Raw genomic sequence first — 7,745 nt, 5'->3', positions numbered from 1 at the left:
TTTTTTCTGCTGGAGGACATTTTTTCAGTTTATTACCCATTTACTTTCCCCTGAAAGTAGTTTTTTTTTTTTTTTTTTTGCTGTCATAAAATTGTGCTGCTATTTATTGTACCTTTTAAAAGGTTTCCTGATGTATGATATCAGTGTAGCAGCATGTCATTCAGATTTTAAATTGTTGCCAAGCTTGTGGCTCATAAAGTACAACATGTCTTATACCTCAGACAGGCCGCCTTGTCGAGGAGGAAATTTACATGAATCAGCAGGACTGGACTGTAAATGTGCTGCAGAACTGAAACCAGATCCAAAGTCCAAAATCTCATGTGCTTTAAGCAGGGAGTCTGTGGAYTAAAGACTACATTTTAGAATAATGTGTGCAGCCAGAATAAAGCTAGCTCTGGCACACACCCTTATGAGTAAATATCCACTTAGTCATATATGTCAGTACTTTAGTTCAAATAAATTCAAGCTAATTAGTGAGATTTTTCATTAGATGTGAATGATTCAGTTGGATTCTGTTTCATCTTGATCCAGCTTTTTTGAAGCGTCAATCATCAGTCTTAAGTTTGACACCTTTTATTGAAGTTATTTCTTAAATCTTCAATAAATGTTTGAAAAYCAATCATATTCATTTTAATGTTGGTGATTTTAAAATAAACTAATCTGCACTAAAAGCCATTCCAGGAAGYTTAACCAATTCTTCTTGAACCATCAAACTGTTGCCTTTTCGCTCGTGGACCTTTGTTCYAGTCTCAAATCTCTGGAAGATTCAAATATGTTTCCCTCAAAAATGACTCCATGTTTAGATCCATCCGACTTTCCTTCAATTCTGAACTCTCTCCCAGTSCATGCTAATTAAAAACACACCCCTCAATATGATGCTACCACCGTTTGTTTTGGGGATGAAGGAGTGATGTGGAGGTGGGGGGCATTATTGCCAGACCTGGCCCACATTTAGTTGACAAATGACTTGCCATGCCAGCCGTCAGCTAACAGTGCCAACCTGACACCAGATCTAGCTACCTGTACCTCTACCTGTCTGTTATGTGGGTATTACTATGTTCTACCATGAATAAAAAAATGGCTTTATAATATTTGCAAACCATTGCGTTTTGTTTTTATAAAAAAAAATGTACATGTTTTGAATCGGGGTTGTATTGTGTAAAATGGTTTCTTTTGGAACTGATGCAGCTGTCCTCCTTTGCAGCCTTTCAGCATGGCAGAGAGAGCAGAGACGGGCTCGGTCAGCATCCCAATGGAAGAGCCTAAACTCCCAGTGGGAGCGCCCCAGGAGGCCCCACTCCTCACCCACCTTAAGAAGGTGGAGAACCACATCACAGAGGCTCAGCGCTTCTGCCACCTCCCGCGCCGCTCTACGGTGGACCTGGAGTTCAACGAGCTCTCGTACACCATCCGGGAGGGCTCCTGGTGGAAGAAAAGAGGTACCCACCTGCTCTGTTCACATTGTAGCCTTGATAGATGAGCGAGCAAACGCCACGTTTGACGATCAATATCTACACTACAGAAATTTCAGTTTGCTGWAAAGCCCTGGTGACATTCAGGAAAAACATGTCCCTCCCTGGCTGCTTGCTGTTATGGCTTTGCTTCATTGTTCCAACACATATATTCCAACCCGGATCTCCAGCACGCACGAGCAGCCAGTCTGCATGCCATCTTTGCTGCACTCAGCAGAGTTTAGACATAGTAAATAATTCACGCTTGCAGGTTGGCACACTGCTTACATCTCTTTTTTCTCAGACAGAATGAGTCAGACCCGTGACTGAAATGCTCATGCCTTAACAATGGAGAAACTACCACCCTTAGTAAAGATTYACCTCCACCCTTTGGTCAGTTTGTCAAATAACCCACCCTTTGCAAACGGTTACATTTATSTGCTCTTTAGCAGGGTGAGGAGAGGGCAGAGGACCTCAGAGAAACCCTTTATTTACATTTTGATTCCCAGGAAAGTATAGATTACAAATTATAGATTTTATTATTTGGACTCTTTTATTATGAAAGCCTGACAAATATGTATTTATATCCAGAGTAGAGAACAGTGTGATGAATATATTTTGTTTTGCTCATGATGTGTGAGTGAGTTCCTCGGGTTTAAACTTGGTCAACATTTTTTAAATTGATCACCCAGTTAAAAAAAATAACAAAGTGCTAGCTGTAATAATATACACAACGTTATGCCATAATGCAACATGTCACACTCAACATATGGGTTTTGAAGCTATTATTAAGTCAAAAATTAGTTCAATATCTGCAAAACTGACAGTTTTAGCCATTTGGAGAGGAGTGGACCCAGGTATWCAGACCCACGCGAAGAACAAAAACATAACCTAAACAACCAAAAACACGTWCAAAAGTACATACAGGAGGCACACAAGTAGAACCAGACTTGGCATGAGTAATGCTCATAATGCTGCRGTGAGGAAGAAGTGAGAACTGACTGACTATATGGACTGAGGAGGCAGCTGAGCTTAATGAAACAGGAAGCAGGTGAGAGTGGGCATGGCAAGAGCAAGAAACTGATTTAGGAAATGACCCGGGATGCAACAATTAATTGACGGTCAATTTTTAATCAGTTATAACTGTTTAAAATGTGAATTGCTTCCTAAAAATGAATGTATCAATAACATTGTTATTGTATAAGTTGTGTCTTTAAGACAAATTCAGTTTGATGCTTGGTAGCGTTTGGTCACAAAGGGATTTGTGATGACATTTTTATTTATTTGTTCTTATTCTAGTTCTAAGGCAACAGACAGTTACAGTTTGACACAAGGACAAAAATGCTGATGGTAAAAGAAAAGAAACATTTGGTTATAAAATGGCTACAATTAATTTTGTTGAAAAAAAAAACAAGAAAATAATCATATTGAACTTAAAATCGATTATTGAATCGAGGCATGAGTGAATCATTACAGCCCTATAAATGACTGATGGTGACTGGAGAGACAGGGAGGCAAACAACCAAGTGAACACAGAAACCAAACACATCAAGAAACATGAAAAATAAAACCCCAAAACCGAAAACTATGAGAACATTAACTATTTTAAACATCCCACAAAGCTAAATTTTATAAATCCAGTTCACATCAAAAACTCAGCTTGGAGCTCTTGAAWTATGGAGAAACCAAATCCTTTTTCAAAATCACAGCGAAGAGATGAAAATGGCGCTTTCTTTGTTTTGGATAAGTGGGCAATCATTACAGCACCAATGAAAAAATTCCATCAGGAGTATTGTGACTGTAAATCTATTGTTCTTTGATTTTATTATAAAAGCTGCAGAGTTCTGTACTGTTGTGTGAAGAATACAGGAGTAAATATGTATTTTATGGGGAGCTATACTAGAATTAGAGGTAAAACCGATAGAAAGGAAGGGGGGGGGGGGATGATTCAATCTTGTGCTTCAGAACCACAGACAGCACCATGGATTTTAGCCATGGATTCTTATTTGGACAAACCTTTGTCCAATAAAGGATCAGTGAAAGTTGATCGTGCCTCTACACTCACTCTACCAGAAAAAGGAAGAAATCAATGTGCTAAGAGTTTGATTCCTACAAAACAGAGCTGGTTCTGCGTCTTAGCTGTTTGAGGTTGTTTTGAATTTTTTTTATTTTGTGTTTCAGTTTTTTTTTCTCAGTGTCCCTCAGCTTTTTCTTCACCTTCAGTCAGACATCATGTTAAGCTTTACACCATGTCCTGTTCACCTTTKTGTGTCCACACCTTTTTGTCCACAAAGATCTCCTCCTGGTCACCTGAACAGCTTCGGGAATTGGCTGTGTGACTGTTGGTTCAAAGTTGTGATCACAGAAAGKTTAACACTGTCTTTCTTGTTTCCTGCATCTTTTCATTAGTCAAATATGAGTTCAAGTTCAGCTTTGAGAAAAACAGGATTTCTTTGACATATATGCTTAATTACGTGTCACTTTAACACTGACAGAGAGGAAAAGTGGAATTAAAGGACAAGCAGYAGCCTAACTATGAGCTAATGATGTCTTTTGTATTTCAGTGCAGTTGAGCCTTTTTAATTACCGCCGTGCAGCGTCTGTGTCTTACAAGGTCTGTGACAAGCAAGAAGGAGCTTATCAGGAGAAGGACTGAGTGAAGRCATGTGTATTTGTCACATTTGTTGGCTCTTGCTCCCACTTTGAAGTCCTGGTTTGAAGTGGAGAAACTCTGGCTGAGCTCTGTGAGGAGAAAAGGGAGGGAGAAGCAGGAAGTGTTCACATGCCTCCCAGTGATTTACTGAGCTGCTTCTCTRCACCTTTGCTGGTGATCTGAGTTTGTTGTTCGCAAAGAGAAAGTGCTCGCCGAACAAAAAAACACATGTACTTAGCTTCCTCTGCTTCCTCAACTTCTCTTTGAAACACATCGGCACACATAATCTAAACTTGTGACTCTGTGACCCAAGGGATTGTCCTGATTTCATCATTTTTGGCTGCATTGTTGCTTTTTAAGATGCTAGCCAGGTTTTAACAAGATAAATAATGTATATAAAAAAATCATATTTGAGTTGTATTAAAATGCATTATTTTTATAAAACAAACTAGTCCAACTACAATACTGACGTATTCATTCATTAGTCTTATAATATTAAGTGTATTCTTAGCACAGATAAAACAGGTCAGGTTTAACATCATGAATTTGTCAGAATCAGTTTTTTTCTTCTAAATAGTCCTTTATGTTTTATAGTTACATTTATTTTTATGTGTAGCACTRTTATTTGTATTTTCCCATGAGTCCACTAAGTCAGCTTACCATGCCCATTCACACCTGTTCTGTGTTCAGCTCAGGCATTTCTAATTCCTTCTTAGCCTCGTTTTATTTATTGTCTGTTCCTGTTCACTTATCAGCACAGCAAAGTAGTTTCTTTATGCTGGTTTGGTCTCCCTCATGCTTGCCTCCTTGTGTTTCTAYGGAGTTTTCTGCTTGTGAGACATTTTGTGAGTTTTATTTTTTGAGTTCTTTGTGTCTTTCTGCAAACTTGTGTCCAGTCCTCCTACAACCTTGAGTTAAGTTTGGTTGGATACACCATCTGCATAATGAACAACGTGGTGCATATAAGTGAATGTCTTTGTGCTAATTTACAGTTTTTTTAACCTTAATTAGGTGGTTTGAGTCTGTAATTGGATTATGTTGGTAAATGATGAATGGCTTSAACTTAGATAGCACCTTATCAAGTCCATGTGGACTTTGAAGTGCTTTACACTTCAGACATTCACACATTCACACCCTGATGGTGGTAAGCTACAGCCACAGCTGCCTTGGGGCACACTGACAGAGGTATGGCTGCCATGAACTGGCACCACTGGACCCTCTGACCACCATCACTAGGCAAGGCAGGCAAAATGTCTTGCCCAAGGATACATTGATTGAGATAGCTGGAATGGGGTATTGAACCGGCAACCTACCAGTTACAGTATGATTCCCAACTAGAGGTACGTGTACCCCTTGGGGTACATGAGCATATTACAGGGGCTACGTGGAAAAATTTCCCAGGTGTAAAAAGGAATAAGTAAAAATAGGACTGAGATATGTAGGGCCCTATGATTTGCACAATGCGGAAATTGCAGACAGAATCACAGGATTTACATGAAATAAAATCCAGTATAAACGTGGAATCTCACGGAATTTGCTCATTTGGGTGAGTTTCTGATGTATTTTGGATGCTGCTGTTTTCTGCACCTGCCATTACCTGGTTTATTTATTTAATTACTTATTCGCTTTCAACACAACATTATATTATTTATGTTTAATTTGAGTTGGAAAAAATAAAATGCCTGAGAATTAAATATTCTAGGGGGTTAAATAAACAATTTTCATTTAATAATCAGTTGTAGTACATTATAGTTTTGGAGAATCATCATTACGTTTGACTGAAGGGGTACTAGTGGTATGACAAAATGGCCCAGGGGGTACACAAGTCTAAAATGCTGGGAACCACTGGTCTAAAGTCCTGAAACATTCCAGCACATTCAGGACCTTGGACAGTTCCTTCAGTCCTTCACACTGTCTAAAGTYCTGAMACATTYCAGCACTTTCAGGACCTTGGACAGTTCCTTCAGTCCTTCACACTGACCAAAGTCCTGATAATTTTGTAGCACTTTCAGGACCTTGGACAGTTCCTTCAGTCATTCACACTGTCTAAAGTCCTGAAACATTCCAGCACATTCAGGACCTTGGACAGTTCTTTCAACCCATCACACCGTCTAAAATCTTGAAACATTCCAGCACTTTCAGGACCTTGGACAGTTCCTTCAGTCCTTCACACTGNGCACTTTCAGGACCTTGGACAGTTCCTTCAGTCCTTCACACTGTCTAAAGTCCTGAAACATTCCAGCACTTTCAGGACCTTGGACAGTTCCTTCAACCCATCACACGTCTAAAGTCTTGAAATATTCCAGCACTTTCAGGACCTTGGACAGTTCTTTCAGTCCTTCTCACTGACCAAAGTCCTGATAATTTTGTAGCACTTTCAGGACCTTGGACAGTTTCTTCAGTGCGAATCATCATTAAGTTTGACTGAAGGGGTACTAGTGGTGTGGGAAAATGGCTCAGAAAACTGTTATTGGTGTACCTCTAATCACAACCCTTCCAACAAAACACACTTCAGACCATCTACACTATTATTTCGGGGGACAGAAGAGTCAAATTAAYCCAGCTCATGATTGATTAACTGGTCAGTTAACGCTGTGATGGAAACCGACACAGATTGGGTGGCTCAGGTCGTGGCTTTTTTAGCCTTAGCTTCGTTGTGAAACATTCTCACACCTCCACTAATTTAGCCATCAATTTCTGTGCAATTACCCAAGAGTCCAGGCTGGAATCACTGAGCAAATTCTGTCAGATGTGGTTAGAGATGAGCATCCTTGTGGCATCAGGAGTGGACTTTGAGATGAGCTACATCCTGTCTGACTCACATGAGACAAAASTGGAATGTGCACGCTGACTTTCACAGATAAGATTGCTGCTTTTGTGCRACTCACAGGGTTAGATCATCAGTATGCATCACATGCCAGGAGGTACGGCTGCTTTGCTTACAGCAGGCAGATCGTCTGTCTGAGAGGAGGACGCTTAATGTAATAATTGTGCTTAGAGAGGAGGGGGCGCCATCATCCGGCTTCTTAATCCGTGGCTGAGACCCTCTAATTATGCTGCTCAAGTCAGGAAGAAGCGTCTGCTCAGACACTGTCTTTGACAGAGGAGACATGGGTGACAAGTTTCCATTTCTGGATGCTTTCAGAATCTGTGTCAGCTCTAAATCTGGTGCTGCTTTTTCCAAGAAGCACACTGAAAGCATGTCACAAAACCTGAGTCCATTTTTATCTGCAGAGAGAGAAAAAGCAGTTTACATCTGTCACAATGGTGATTAGGCTGATGCCAGCATTTTATCTATTTATATCTTCTACTTTTCCCAAAGAAAAACACAATCTGCTGAAATTTCTGAAGAATTAAAGGCCTGTAATAAAACAAATGTCACAATGCAACACCTCCACAGCATGTTGGATTTACAGCTGCTGTCCCACATGATGTATTCTCATCTGTCAGAAAGAAAAAGGGTCACGAGACTCTTGTACTGATAAGGAAAATAATGGATGGGTCATAATTTTTACCTTCACCAAAAGCACCAATAAATAAAGACTGTGGGACAATGTTTGGTTGTTAGCCTTTCTGTAAATGGATCATCACAGGTGTTTATTATTATTATTATTTTGTTATTAAATTTGGCTCCTTATGAC

General features: G+C 39.8%; 1 protein-coding gene across 1 annotated transcript in view; it reads left to right on the top strand.

Moving 5' to 3' along the window:
- The window catches only part of abcg4a (ATP-binding cassette, sub-family G (WHITE), member 4a), a 20,886-nt gene that overhangs the window by 3,092 nt on the left and 10,049 nt on the right, over positions 1-7,745 (top strand). The window contains exon 2 of the mRNA XM_014006646.1: positions 1,205-1,439. Coding sequence (XP_013862100.1) covers positions 1,214-1,439 — 226 coding nt within the window. The 5' untranslated portion in view covers positions 1,205-1,213. The remainder of the gene's footprint in view (positions 1-1,204; positions 1,440-7,745) is intronic.

Source organism: Austrofundulus limnaeus, unplaced genomic scaffold (assembly GCF_001266775.1).
Source record: "Austrofundulus limnaeus strain Quisiro unplaced genomic scaffold, Austrofundulus_limnaeus-1.0 Scaffold37, whole genome shotgun sequence".
Classification (NCBI taxonomy): domain Eukaryota; kingdom Metazoa; phylum Chordata; class Actinopteri; order Cyprinodontiformes; family Rivulidae; genus Austrofundulus; species Austrofundulus limnaeus.
This window is presented reverse-complemented; position numbering and strand designations above follow the sequence as displayed.